The sequence below is a fragment of the Motacilla alba genome, chromosome 20 (genome assembly GCF_015832195.1).
Source record: "Motacilla alba alba isolate MOTALB_02 chromosome 20, Motacilla_alba_V1.0_pri, whole genome shotgun sequence".
Classification (NCBI taxonomy): Eukaryota; Metazoa; Chordata; class Aves; order Passeriformes; family Motacillidae; genus Motacilla; species Motacilla alba.
In genome coordinates this window covers 4,752,406-4,767,922 of record NC_052035.1, presented here as the reverse complement: position 1 = coordinate 4,767,922, position 15,517 = coordinate 4,752,406, and the positions used below count along the sequence as shown (strand labels likewise).

Here is a 15,517-nt window from a genome sequence, read left to right as displayed (position 1 = left end):
CAAGGAGCATCTCCAGCAGAGTTAAACACCAAATTGAGCACCAGCAGGTCAAAAAAGCAGAACACCTACACTGGACAGACCAAAGGGTCACTGGTGTTTTCCAGGGCCTTCTGGTGTGGGGGCAGAACCAGCAGGGAATAACAGCAAACACGCTCACAGCTTCTATTCCACTGGGTCTTCCATATTCAAGAGCAAACACAGCAGAAATTCAATGTAACCAGTATAACCACATACCAAGGGATGAGCTGACAAGCTGACATTCCCTTTTCTTAGGGAGAATCCCACACACTGGCATGTGATGAGCAAAAGTCTTCTCAGGAGCTCACGCTACCTACCACAGTTATCTGGGGAGGCACAAATTAGATTCCCAGAATTATGGGGCACTTTGCAGGGCACTTTTCACTTCCTGAAAAAAGCAGCTTCCTTCCTGCATTTAGAATATAGCCCAGGAGGCCAGAAGGGCCTCAAACTCCTTCCTTTGGTGAAGGTGGAATTTGCTCTTTGATCCCGCTCTTGTTCACCTCTAGACATGAATGTGCAGGTGATAAAGACATTAAAATAAGATTTATCCTCGTGCAAGAAGGCTGTTTGCGGTCTGTGCATTGCTGCAGACCCACACAGCTCTGCACACAATACAGGCTGTTAATGGGGTGAATTCCAACACACAACAAACATTTCAGCAGCTGAGTGACAGAGACCTTTCAGGTATTTCTATTTTGTTCACTCTTTGTACATGGAAGCGGGGTTAAAGTCATGCCTGTCACACAGCCAAGTTATCTCAGAAGTGGAAGGAAGTCACACTCGCTGAAAGGAATGCTAATGTGCCCACTGAGGGGCTTCTCTGTGCTCAGGGATTCAGTTAATTCCAGCAGATACAAAGCTCCCATCAGAACTCCCAAATGCACCTTTACAACCCCTCAGTGGGCAAGGATTGATTCTTCAGGCTTCAGAGCCTGGCTGGGAAAGCAAGGAGGCTGTCAGTGTTTCTCTGAGTGGAGGATAACATCTCCTGGGAGAGGTGATGGTGGTGGGACTTTTTGTTCTTCCAGGAGCCAGTTTGCATTTTTGAACAAACATTCAACCAGCTTTGAAGAGAGCAGGCGACTGGCAAAAGAATCCAAAATCCCAAGTCAATGGGAGCATTCAGAGCAGGGAGTTATGGCCAGAAAGCCCTGAGTGCTCGTGTGACAACCATGCCACTGTTGTTACAGGCAGCGGGGGCGGCAGCTGCCAGGCACGGCCAGTCCCACGTGCCTGAGACAGAATAGAAAAACCCTTATGGAAACAGCACAGGGGCTCCAAGGAAGGCCACAGACCTACACACCACTGTAGCAAGTCTGTATTTCACTGGTGATCAGCTACTGCCGTCTCATACTGACTTTGGAAGTCCTTCAGTGAGCAGCCTACAGTGAGCATCAGTGGATTCTTCAAGCATCTTGTGCATCATTTATTTAAATCACTTTCAAAACTCATGGATTGCCAAGGTCTCTAAATTTATCTGTTATGAGAATTTAGAGCCCAGTCCTACAAAAATTAAAGGGAAGGGGAAATGCTGTTCACATGTGAAGTCCAGCCCTAACCCTGAGTTCTTATTATCACTGAATAAAATCTGGGATAGAGTAAGAAAAGGATTTGATCTCAGTTTGCTCCCCAAGAAACCAGATCACTAGCACAACAGGGTGAAGTTTCACTGCTTTAACAGAGGAAAACAAAAGAAATCTAAGAGGTCTCCCTGTTAGAGCTGGCCAGGCTGGCTGAGTGGGCAGCAGGGAGGTGTGAGCTCCTGCCACGCCTCACCTGATGCAGCGCAGTTAACCCATCCTCATTGCACAGGTCGGGGCTGATGTTGCTCTTCAGCAGGTAGCACACTGCAAGGCAAGAACAGAGGAGAGTCAGAGCAGCCACCCTGCCACCTCTCGTGCTCCCAGCCAGCCCTGGACAGCTCAAGGCCATGCATCTCACACCATCAGTGTGGGCAGAGTGCTGGCTTGTCACCGCACAGAGCAGAGCCTTCCTGGCTTTATCCAGCAGAGAGCACCAGCACACAATTTTCCCCCAACTTCCTTCCAAAGGAGACTTAGCACAGTTGCAATTTTCATTCAGTTGTGCTGGAACAGTCTCCATTTTTGCCGTGCTTCATAATGCCTGAGAGCACAAGCTCTGCAGTCTGTGGCACAGGAGAGCCCAAAGGGCATTTGGGGGTCCCGAGTTACAACCATGAGAGAGATTCCTCCCACCATGAGAGCGATGAGGCCTTGCCTCAAGAAGTAATCTGTGCATTCAGGGCCCTGCCACATTGAATACACCAGGGCTGCTTTGGACACTTCACTTGAGCTGCTGGGTGTTTGGAGAAACCTTCCCAGAGGCTTTAGTTTATAATCACTGCTTTGGGGGGAAAGGGTAACATTTATTCCATTAAAATGCAAATTTCTGAAACACATGAAAAGCCATTAGCCCCTAGGTGAAGAACTTGCACAGAGCAACAGCAACAAGGTTGGCAGAGGGCATAACTTAATAGCAACACCAGAAACTCTTCAAATTCAACACTGCTGACAGATCTTGATGATCCATGCCCATTTTCTGTTGTTTCCTTGCTCGTTCCCTGTTTTTTCTCTGGAGATTTCACTACCTAATGCTTTTCCTACCTCAAATGTCACCGACAGCACAAGCACAAGACAGAGGTTCATAATCATCTCCCCAGGGCCAGAGCAGCAGCAGATATTCACGTCACATCTGATCTGATGGCAAGCACGCAAGCACTGAGAGAAACCAGAGCAGCACAGCCAGGAACACTGACAGAGCTAAAAGGGCAATAACTTTCCTCGGAGCTGGCAATCAAAACCGCTGCAAAGCTGCTCACTCCAAAGCATCCTGCAGCCTCTGATCGCTGAGCTGCTGTCAGAGGGAGCTCGTTCCCCAGCACATCCACAGGGGGAACCATCTGCAGGGCTGTCCCTGGGGACAGAACACTTCTGGCACGCAAAACAGAACATGGAAAACACACCCACCATGACATCAGTGATGATTTATGAGGCTTTGTTTAAAAGATCTGGAAAAGGCACTTGCAAGAAAGGCAAATTGAAAGCAAAGTGAAATTTTGATTGGAAGCCACTGCTCTGACGTTATCACAAAGGAAGGCAAAACCAGACAGAAGTGAAATAAAACACTTCACATCACGGAGTTGTTTCACCCAACTCAAAATGAATGCTTGGATTTACTTTTGCTGGAAATACTTTCAAGGCATTGACACCTGCTCGATGAAACTGCTGCAGAAAAAGCAGAATACAGCAAAGACAAAACTCATCCAGCACCACAGTGAATTCAAAGCCTTTTCTTTTTTTCCAGCTCAAAGGCCAGTGCAGGAAGCCCACGCCTACACTGCACTCACAGCCCCAACACTTGCATGCTTAACAGTAATAAGAGCACTGAACCTCAGCCAGTATATCCAATTTAATGACTCTGCTTCTACTGTTTCTGGCCAGCCCTGAGCTCCTGCTCTCCTAATCCAAGCAGAGTGATAGACGAGTCATTCACCAGTGGGTCTGCTTGTCTCTTATTTACCTTGGATGCTCTGCCATTAGGGTTTTAATTCAATCTCAGTCAGTTAAGTGCCATTGTGTACTAATGACACACAGCTCCATAATCATGTTTTGCCTGATTATGGAGATTTGGACAAGTAGATGCTGGCAAATTAACCTTGTAAGTGCTGTCTCTCCATGGGAAGAAGCAGCAGCATAAATCCCAGCTCGTTACAGGGTTTTGTGTCAAAGGCACTGTGATCACGGCTTGACAGAGCTTGCAAGAGGCCCTGAAGGGTTAAGATTCAGAGAAGTTTTAATCTTACCCTAAAGAAGCTTTGAATTCTTCACTAACCCCTGCAGCAGCCCTCCTGTTCCCAGTGCACCTCCCCTTGGCTCCCTTCTGCCTGCAGGACAGGCTCACCTTATTTCCCAGTACCTCCCAACACACTGAACACTGACAGCCACAAGACACCAGAAAAGGGCTCAGAAAAGTCAGATAATGCAGCCAGCTGTGGATGTGGTACCACTGAGTCCAGGCAAACAAGGCATGAAGAGATGAGACTGCTTTTGTCCAGTCCTAAGCTGAAGATTGCATGTCAGGGCTCGGGAAATGCACTTCAGGACTCAGGGCAGCACAGGGTCAGGCAGCAACATTCCTGCCCAGCAGCCCAAGTTCACAGCAGAACACAGCCCCAATCCTGCCCAGCAGCCCAAGTTCACAGCAGAACACAGCCCCAATCCTGCCCAGCAGCCCAAGTTCACAGCAGAGCACAGCCCCAATCCTGCCCAGCAGCAGGCATGGGGTGGCAGAGAGCAGCTTCATCACCCACTCTCCCTGTGAGCTGCGGAGGCACATGGAGGGAGGACATGGACACCTTCTCCATGCCCACTACCCAGGAACAGCCTTTCCCAAACAGCCAGGAAGAACAAGTCCTCCCTTCTGATAAACTTCAGGAGAAAATGTGCATTTGTGGCTTATCCAGTGCCCCAAGAATAGGAAAGGGGGGCACATCTGTGCTGCTGTGCAGTGCTGAAAGCTGGACCCTCACCTGTGACAGTGTCACCAACGTGCTCTGCTGCTTCACACACAACCCAAGTTACAGGGACCTGAGCGTGCAAAATACTTCTCTCTCCAAGCCCTGCTGGTGTCACACGCTTCTCTGCAGAGCCCAACACCTTCTCCCCACCTCCAGGCATGACTGATGAAATACAGGTACGAAGCAAACCCTTCAGCTCCCAAGGACACAGATTAATCACCCAGCACCAGCTGATGCCTTCTGCCGGCTCAAGCCTCAGCCTGCGCTGGTGGAAGGACAATCCCCCCATGCTCGTGGAACAGCACAGAAATGAGCCCTCTGCAAGCCCCTGAGCCCCACAGAAGGGGCTCTTTGGGGTCACACCAGCGTGTTCAGCAGCATCAGGCTCCACACTAACACCTGATTAACTTCTTAGAGAGCTCAGGGCCAAAAGTGCTGAGCTCTGTCAGGGCTGCGCTGCACGTGGGCGGAGGCAGGTGGGGAGCAGGGGCTGCTGCGTGGAGATTCTTCATTACGTGTCGAGCACAAGCGGTGGGAAGCAGTTCCAAAAGCACAGCAAATGAAGGAATGAAAATGATGGCAATAAGAGCCGGGTGAACAAATTGTTGTGAATAATTCATTGCAAATTATATTAACTGAGCGATCACTCAAATGTATTTTCCATTATTCTCCTTGCTCTGCCTATAATTGAAACTCTCACACACCAAGATGGTGTACATTAATCTTCAATTTCTATTTTATCATTCACATCTGCGCTGTGTTAAATGGAAAGAGCTCCCACAACAGCTGTAAAAATACACCCTCGGTTTTAAGCCTCCCTCCATCAGATGTCCCGGGGCAGCCTTAGAAAGATTCTCCTCCCCAAACACAGCAAACCACTTCTCAGCAGCTCCTCTTCCTACCAGCCTCACTAATCTCCCCAAAAAATAAAAGGCAGGGGAAAGGCAAAAACAACACTGCAAAGGTCCTAAGGAAAATTCAACACGGGGCAATCGACTCTTCAGCCTGAAGAGATGTTGCAGTGCTATCATTTTTTACTGGTGTTACTTCCCACTGAGTTTACTCTAGAAGCAGCTTTTCCAGAAAAGTTCCTAAACCAGATGAAGGAAAAAAAAGCCTCTGTTAGTGCAGTTTCTCCTAAGTCAATAAGCTACACCATAAAATCCTGGATACTGTTACACTCCCATCTATACCCAGCACTTGCATACCTCAAGCATTAATAACTCGTAAGAGAAAAAGCCAGCTGGAACTGATATGGACACCATGGAGGGATAAAAAAAATCCAACAGACACCTTCCTGATAGGAGGTCCTGATTCCTCCCAAAAATATATAATGGCAAACTGCCTCCACTGGCAAGCAGGCTTACCTGCGTGCTCCAAGTTTACATACACACACAGGCCATTACTTTGCAAAAATCCAGATCTGCCTCAATCTTTTTTACTCAACAATTTCTCTCTGAAATCATCCAAACTCTTCAAGTTCCCCTTTTGGTGAACCAGGCACTTTCAGGCCATCTTTAAAAGCTGGGGTCTCTATGACAGTACAATAATTTCTGTATGTTCCCACATGATTTCACTGCATGAAATGAAGTTTCACTTGGGTTAATAAACCATCTTTATGCATTGCTCCAAGTCCCTTTCACACAAATGCAGCTTTAGTCAGAGACCCAGTGTAGCAGAAGCTCCTTGCAGCATTATTTGTAGTGACATACACACAGGGGTGTTGGCAAATGTCTGCAAAGACTGATCCCAGCCTGCCAGGCATGGGACTGTGGAGGAGCTCAGCTACTTCAAAGCTGCATGTTTACTGCTGTGGTTGTGCAGGGATATTTATTACACACGAGAAACAATGCCAGGAAAACAGCACTGAAGCTGTGAGTGCTCTGCCAGCTCTCTAGCCCAGCACACAAGGATACTCACATTTTACAGCATATCTAAACTCTGAGCAATAACAGGATGAACTCACTCAGCCTTGTCCTCCACTCCCTGCAACGTACAACTGATAGCCCATGCTGGTCCATTGATAAACTCCACAGCTCCCTAAAGCTTTCTGAAAGACAGAAAAACCCCTCAGAAAGCAAAATGCCACACTCAGCTTCAAACACAGAGTACACCTAAAAATAAATACGGCCCAGTTTGCCTGCTGAGCCAGCGACCGAGACATCCCATCCTGACTGATCACTGAGCTTTCTCAGGAAGGTTCAAAGCCTGTTAAACACTTCCCACCCAGTTTATAGCCAGGCACACACACTGCTTCTAATATACCCACAAAAGCTGGCAAGTCTGGAGAGAGGCCAGCAGAGCCCCATCTGCTTGGTGCCACATTCAGGGCAGGCACACTGCACGCAGCCACACTCAGTCCAGGGGCTGCATCTCTCAAGGAAAATCTATTTCTGACTTTGATGCTTCTTTAGTTAAGAGGGCACAGCCCTCCTCAGCCCCAAGGAGCCTGTTTTTCACAGCAGGCTGCTCCTGCATGGTTGGGGGCCTGGCTTATACAATTTTATTCTGACAGCAAGGTAACAAGTTGTACATTTATTTAATGCATAGAGTACAATTCTTTCTACCCCTGTTTGTGCGTATTTAAATCCATTTTTGCTTTATGCTTTCACCCTTACCCATCACTGCAGCACCACAGCAACAAGAGCAATGCTACAAAGGGACAACCTCCTACAGCTGCTTCTCAAATGGATGGGCCCCAGCCTGGCTCCCCCACCCTTCTTCATCCCACATTTTTCTTGTTCTGCATGCAGGACTTCAAGCTCTGATAATCCACTTAGTGCTAGTGATGATAAAGCATCTTTCCTCAATGGCTGCCATCCACCTGGGATTACTGGGATAAGGAAATGTGCAAGTTACCCATCTGCAGCCACGGTGCTTGAAGGGCGTAGCAGAAACAAAGCCACATTTATTTCAATTGGGAAAATAAGAATTAGAGGATGCTGCCATCTGACACAGCTTTCTAAGGATGTAGTGTCATGCTCAAAAGTATCCTGATCCTCTTCTCGTGTCAGGCTAACAGTGAAATTGGTCCACACTGGAAATGTTAAATACATAAAGCAAAATTAAAGTCAAAGGTTACTTCCCCGGTTTCCCATTTGTCGTCTGGTATTGGAAGAATAAATAAATCATTTCGGGATGGTTTTTAAACAGATGATGGGATTTGAAAGGGATGAGTGTTTTATATAACCTTTGGGCTCAGCTGCCTTCAGCAGGATTGCTGTGGGCAGGGAGCCAGGAAAGCAGATTCCCCAATATCACTGTGACAGAAACACCTGGGCTGCAGAGCCTCCTCTCTCTTTACCAGGCATTTCAGAGTAGTTATTTGAACAGTCCTGATTTAAAGAGTACTAAAAATTATATTAGCTCAGACTTTGGGAGGCATGGACCAAGCAACCCAAGGCCAAGTTTCCCAAGGATGACTCAGGAGCTTGGCACCAGCACAGCAGTGCTGGCTTTTAGGGTGTGAGAGCTCCCAAAGGGAATGGTCCTCCTGTGCTGGAAGCCACACGAGTCAGTGGCCTGAGCAGAGAACAACACCACAAAGCGAGGGATGATGGACAGCCACGTTCTCCAGCAGCAGCTCCAGGGGCACCTGCACCCCTCATCTCCTGAGGTCACACCTGGAATTTTGGGTTTGGTGGGCCCAAGCAGGTGAGCAACACATCTCATTTTAATTTGAGCTTCAGGCAGAGCAAGACGAAGGGCACCTACAGAGCCAGAAGCTCAACCAGGACCTCCTGGTCTCCTACTCCTCTGGCTGCTTCCAAGCCTTCTTCCTACAAAAAGCACTTCTTGGAAGTCATGACAACACAAGTAAATCCATTCAGACAGCACAAAATCAACACTACACGTGCCTTTTATCTGAGCAGCACAGAGGATCGCACTTGTATACAAGTTCAGAAACAACTTTTGATGTGTTGGACCAAAATCCATCTACTGAGACATGGAGCGCTCATCACCTGTCTGTACCAATCTTAGTAGAAATTAAGTCTTTCAGGGTACTAAAAGGGAAATGCATCATAAAAATTAATTGGCTTTAATAGAAATGACAGCCTGAGAAGTGTTTAGATAAAAGGGAGCAGTGGTGGCAGGAGGGAAGCTTCTGCAGCTGTCTGTGAAGAGCTTCCCCAGGCACATTAACACAATAACCTAACAGGTGATCAGAGGAGCAGGATTGCAAAGGCTCCCTCCAACCTCCACACAGAGCCAGACTGTCAGGATTTGCAAGAGGATACTCTGATGTGCTCTGTGTAGCAGGAAATAGCTCCTATTGCCACTTGAAAGTGCTCTTAGGTTCCAGAGCCACCAGCCTCTGCCCCAGCTCGTGTTTCAGGCATCCTATGGCCTCAGCTAAGCAGCTGTATGCTGACCTGAACCACAGGAACGTTTTTAAGAGTTTCAATTATAAACCAGGAAACTTTCTACTTAGAGTAATGGAAGAGAGGTTGTGCTGGAGGGAGGGGAAATAAAGATCTGCTTTTCAAGCTGCCCTGAGTTCATACTGAACAACTCCTGCAGGGACAGCCTGCTGACCACATCCCAGGAGCTCGTGGCAGGCTGGACTCTCCTTCTCTGCCCAGGACTCTTGTTCTGTGTCTCTCTAACCACACTCTGCTCTTCAGAGGGCCCTGGTCTGTTCTCTCCGTCTGCTCTGGCTGTTTCAGTACCTGCTCCACTCTGAACTCAATCGATGCTGCTTACTGGGGTTTTTCCTCCCCACCTCCAAAGCTGTCTCTTTTTGCTTTAGGATGGGTCCAGTGGGGATGGAGATGTTTCAGAGCTGCAGACCCACATCACACCCTCAGCTGGCTGCACTCCTGCAAGGGCCTGGTGTGCCAGGACAGGGCCACAGCAGGAGCTGCTGCCAGCCCACATGTGTCTCACACCATTTCCCACCTGGGAGACCACAAGGGACATGCCAGCAGTTAAAGAGTAATCTGCTAAAACCTCTGCTCCTTGGCACTGTTTCTAACTGAAATGCTGTGCTGCTGTGCAGTGTGGGAAGGGAAATGTCTATAAAAGCAGAAAATCACCTCCCCTCCTCTAATATCAGATAAAGACAGAATATGGTTTCATTTTAAAAAACAAACATTACAGAAAAAAACTTTCATGCAAGTTAAGCAGCAACCTGAGCTTTACCAGAGAAGCACTGGCAATCCTGAGCAATCCTTTTGCTTTTGCAATCTGTAATTATTCAGCAGGAAATTTTACACATTTCAGAGATTTGAAGTTCAACAGCACCTTCCATCCAGAGATCCAAAGTGCAGCTGCCTGTAGTGGAGTGAGCTCCAGGCTATCTCCTGGGATTTTACAATCAGTTTTTGCCTCGTTTCACAGCTGTGACATCTCAGCCCAAGTTACACCAAGGCTCTGGAGTCTCAGGGACCTTTCTTTGCCAAGGTGACAACGACAGTCCATGGCACAGCTGTGACACTGCCCTTTAAGCACATGAAAATTCTACTTTCCCCATCCTTTCTGCTGTTCAGAACTGGACAAAGCAGCTGAAACCTCAGTGCTAACAGCAATTATTTATCCCTACTCTCACATGCCCAAGTCCAAGTTTGCAATTTTTAAGGGCTGATCAAATCTCACTGTTCCCCCAGACTTTCCAACCACTTCTCTCTGAACTTTCATTTCAGCACCTGCCACACAGACAAATCACACAGCCCACAATTTATTCTTTGCATTAACAAAGCAGTGCATTCAAATTTGCTCTCCAGGTCAAACATCTCCAATCCCAAAGCAATCCCCAAAGGCCAGTGTCCCTTGGTTACCAACAAACTCTTGCCAGAGAAGCCAACTTTATCTGTGAACATCATCACCAGAGGCATTTGGCACTGCAGGGAAACCAGCTCAAACATGTGAGAATGGAATCAAAAGTCAGCACCTGAGCTGGGCAGAAATGCAGGTTTTTCACAGCTACAGTGGTGCTTGCAATAAATGAGTCACAGACTGCAAAAAAGCCTTCAAATTTGGTCAAAACAAGCAGGCACACAGCCATAAAGCCTGCCTTGGGCTGTAACCTGACTGAGTGCTGTGCACACAGATCACCTTGTGTTAATAATTATCTCATCTGCTCCATCACACAAAGTTGAAAACTCTTCAAACAACTTCTGCCACAAGCTCCACATGATTTCTGCTTGCCACCACCAGGAGAAGGAGAAGAAGAGTGCTCCCAGGCAGGGGATGCAGTGCAGCTCTGTGACTGCTGGGAGGCCCACGGGAGGCAGCTCCAGAGCTTGACAGGTCATTCAGACCTTAGAAAGGCACAGAAAAGCCCAGCTGGCTGTCTTCACCCATCCCTGCCCTGTGCACAGACACCAAAGGGCAGCCTCATGTGAACTCAGGACAGCTCTTGCTGCCAGCTCTCCTCTGCTGAGCTTGCAGCACTTTGATGCAGAGAAGAAAGGAACAGAGCACAGGGCTGGCAGCACTTTCCTTTTCCACGTCATTTTCAAAAGCCATCTCCATCAGCTTCCATCTTTCATGTGCACAATGCAGCCTGAACTCAGCAAACCCCTTCAGATCAGTGATGGGCAGAGAGAGAAAAGCTCTCCATTTCCTGGCAGGGCAACGAGGATGCTCCCTCAAGCAAGGAGAGGTTTGGGGTCCAAACCTACAGCAGCTCAGAGTGGAGCTCTGAGCTCAGGACTCCACCAGCCTTTGGGGCAGTCTGAGAGCCTTTTACTTAACATAAAGAGGAAAAGAACTGAAAATCTCCTCCAGAAAGTGCTTTGTCTTAGTGCTTCAGGCCAAGTCACTGATGTGAGATGAGCACTTCAGTCTCTACACATACACTGATTTATTTATTTTTAATTCATTGCTTTGTGTTTACACACTGAGCTTATTATAATTATATGTATTATGCATTATCTGAATATATTACTGTATTTTGTATTAACAAAATACATAGTTCAAACCACCAAATTAAAAAATACGTCATTCCTGCAGCTCCCACACAGGTTTGAAGCACCCCACTTAGCAGAGCAGTATCTCTGAACATTGAAGCCACAGCTTCTTGATGCTGGGAACAAGGAGTTACAGGCAACAGCAGGGAGCAGAGAGAGCACAATATATCCCGCTCAGAATCACAGAATTGCTAAGGTTGGAGAAGACTTTTAAGATCATCAAGTCCAACCATCTGTTGACTTCTCTCCCTTCATCCCTGCGAGAGGACTCTTATCCTGGGATGAAAGACAAGTCTCCAGGTCAGAATTGCAAGCGCAATGCCTCCCCCAGCCTCTGCAGCAAGAGGCAGCTCAGAGGAGTTCTAGTTTTCCTTTCTGCACCAGTGGAGAACAGTTTCAGTTTGCCAAAGTATATCACATTTCCCAATAAAATGGCAGTTTGCAAAATAATTAACAGCCATTAAAATTCCCCATTAAGTTTTGCCACTAGCAACAGCAGGACTGTTCTCCTCCCAGCAGCAGTGAAACTCTGCTTATTTCTGGTAAACCCAGTGTTGTTAATGAGCCATTTTATCCATCCTGTTTGTTTCTGAAAGCTCCCTCACCGGCAGATCCCTCTTATCAGGGAGTTTTTCATTACATATTTAACACTACAAGAGCCTGAGTGCCATGGACCACCTTTGAGCTGTCACAGAGCAGGAATGGTGACATCCATCTTCTGGGCATGAATGGCAGACGGCCCTTACACCGAGGAGTAAAGGGGGAGTAAAGCAGCCTCCTTACTCTCTCCTGCCACGCTGCTTGAGAACAGACTACATGATCAAATGAACTAAAATAACCCAAATTTTGAACATTAAGGCAAGAGGAAATCCAGGCTCCAGCTTTGCATCATCCCCCCCATCAATTCTGCAGTCTAATATTTTGACTTGAACATTTACAGGAACAACAAAATGCTTTAGTAGCTCAACCCACCTGGGTAAGTTCATTAAAGTAATTAAAGCTGAAGTGGCTGCTTACAGCTCTGCTGACAGCACTAATTACAGGCTGCAGAGGTGGATCCCAGTGACAGCAAAGGGGACCAGGAGCTGGCATGGAAATGGGCAGATGTGCAGCCCTGTGCCATCCCGGGGCTGGACCCAGAACTCCGCTGGTTCCCCCTGCTCCTAACCCCAAAATTCAGCATCTCCAGCACTGAGTGTAACTGAGCAACTCCAGCAGCTTCTGCTGTCTTTCTGCAGACCAACACCCAGCAGAAGAGACCTGGAGCATCCTCCTAAACACTGTTGGAGAGCAAGCCCTTCATTAACAGGAGTAGGGCTGGCTAGCCAAGGTGGCAGGGCCCTTGCAGAGGGGAGCAATCCAAGTGTTCTGGTTCCTGGAGACATCAGGGACCATTTAATCTCCTGTGAAATGAAGTGGGAGGGCTGTATTCTTCCTCACTTAACCAGGGGCAGAACATTCCTCACACAAGAAGTCCTGTCCTAAAGGCATGGGCAGAGACCCCCACATGCTCAGGGTGACTTGTACCACAAGCACCTGTGTCTGTTTTGGGAGATGCAGGAGATCTGATCCTCATTGCTAGATGTGTGATCAAGCACAAGGTCCCTCCCCAGCTGTTTTTGGTTCACCTTTGTCTGGGAAAAACACAGGCGTAAAGAAAATTATTGTTTTTCCAGTCAGTTGTTTGTAAGAAATGCTTTTGATATGTTTCCCACATCTCACAAGCTGAGGCAATCCCACTCCAAGCCTCCATCAGCACCCAATTAGTGCTACAACAGAGGAGTCCTGTTTCTTTCTGTTCATCTGATCACAAAGAATCATTCCCAGGGAAAGGAGCCCACCCCACCAGGAGCATCCAGCGGGGCTGGATCTCACAACCAGTACAGTTGTGTAATGGAAACCTGACCTACAAACCCTGAACCAAATTCTACTTGTCCCCCTTTGAGCAGTGAGCACGTGAAGGCTGTGCACATCTTCTGCCCTGGCTGCTGCCAGCTCCCACACTGCAATCCCAGCTTGGCTCCACGTCCCAACAGGACTGCTACCTCTCCTCCATCCAGCACAGCTGGCAGGAAGAGGACCACCAGCAAAAAGTGAGTTTAAAATGGGCCCTGGTTGCATAAATTGCATCATCTGTGCCACCCACAACTCAGGGATGGATGTGTTTTGGTGGCCAAGCTCTCCACTGCTGGGTTGAAGGCACACAAAGGAGCAGCTGGTGCTGCCTCTTCACCAAACGGGGCAGCACCCGAGCAAGGGACATCCCCCAGCACACACATCCCTCATGGAGCTCACAGCCTGCCAGGGGACAGAACAGCTGCGTGGTGATCAAGGTGACAACCAGGTGACACAGAGAGTTTTGGGGACAGACAGCATTAACCTCGCTCTCCAGTGCAACCCCAGCTCCTCAGGAGGGCTTTCTCTTCACAGAGCCAATAACCAGATTGGTTGGAGGTGTTGGTTTGTGCCTGTGATGCACAGCAGCACCAAAGACATTAAGAAGAAGAACATATTGCACCAGAGAGTCTAACAAATAACACACCCATAAAAGCAGAGATGAGAGCTCAGCACATGCAGGCAAATCCCAGCAGCTGGGAACTGCAGAGTCACCCTGGGAGGGGGACAAGAGGCAAGGCAAAGCCATCTCCTCCTCCACCCCAGCTCCAGCCAGGACAGCCCTGGTCAGGTGGGAATATGGACAGACCTGAGCCCCAGAGCAGCTCTGCAAGATGCACAAACCTTCCCTTGGGTTTCTGTTCTGCAGTAAAATTCCAAAAAGCATTAAAAGGAGGTTCTTCAGAGGACTGTGAAAGGAGCAGGAGCTCTCGTAAGGAGGTCCTTACACTGTCAGCAGTTTAGAGATGCTTTGCAACCATCTGATCCGTCCTTCCCAACGCAGCATATTTAAATCAAGGAGTTTCTTCAGAGAGTGGACTAGATTTGAATGACAAGGTTTCCCAGCTCCCTGGCTGGAAATCCCTTCTTTCCTACAGTCTTGCTGAAAATAAGGAGAAATTTGCCCATTCCCAGCAGTGATGGACAGGGGCCAGGCTGTGCTGACCCACTGACCAGTCCTACTTGGCCACACTCCTGGGCCAGCTGCCACATGCCCATGGACACAGGGTACAGCATCTCCCCTCACAGCTGACACTGCCCCCTCACAAGAGAAACAGCGGGATAAAAGCTGCCCTGGTGGACTTACCCCAAGAGAAAAACCAGCCCAGTCTGCAGTCAGGAGGGGGCTACATGAGCCAGTGGGGAAGATGCTCCTTCACCCCCACCTGCCTTCCCCAGTGGGCAGTTTGAGCGTGTTAGAGACACCAGGAGCACAGTGAGACAGGTTTTAGCCCTCACATGTAACCCATAATAACTCACTAAACACCTGACTAACTCAATGACTGTAGCAGCAGCTTCACAAAATGTGGATGATTCTAGAGGTACCCAGCGCTTTGCTGCTGCTCCCATTTGCAGCCAAGCCCCAGAGCAAGGCAGGAACACTGAGGTTTCCCCCAGCTGCTCTTCTCTTGTCTCACAGTGCTGGAAACTGGGACCTACTGAGAGCAAACAAACAAGCCATGGCATTCACTGAACTCTGCTGTAAATCATGTGCAGGGACAGGCTCTTCATGCAGGAGTGACAAGGAAGATGTGTCTGCAATGCTTTTATGCATAGAAAATGGTTTTATGTCCCTAAAAGCAGGTGATTAAAATTCCAAGATGTCACAGATTTTAATCCTGAGCTAATTTTTCCTCTCTTCTGTGCTCTATCATACATCACCGCCATCAAGAGAGCAGAACTCTCAAAAATCAGATTTCTTGAAGCTAGAGTACAAGAAAATTATGTTTTCTACAGCAAATCAGTTCAACAGAGGCTCAATAAAACATGATTGATAATTAGTGTTTTCTTTTTGGCAGCTAGTAGCAATTGTCTTGTCCTTAAGCCTAGTGCATTTGCCAATTTAAAACTAATCTGTCCAAAAATGAAACAAAACATCTGCCAAAAAAATTCCCAGTGAATATTGGTTAAGACTTACAAAGTTCCACAGCAG

The 15,517-nt window shown here is 47.9% G+C and overlaps 1 protein-coding gene across 1 annotated transcript in view; it reads right to left on the bottom strand.

Annotated features, from left to right (window-relative positions):
• Positions 1-15,517, bottom strand: part of PPP1R16B (protein phosphatase 1 regulatory subunit 16B) — a 59,425-nt gene that overhangs the window by 12,803 nt on the left and 31,105 nt on the right. The window contains exon 3 of the mRNA XM_038158773.1: positions 1,798-1,868. Coding sequence (XP_038014701.1) covers positions 1,798-1,868 — 71 coding nt within the window. The remainder of the gene's footprint in view (positions 1-1,797; positions 1,869-15,517) is intronic.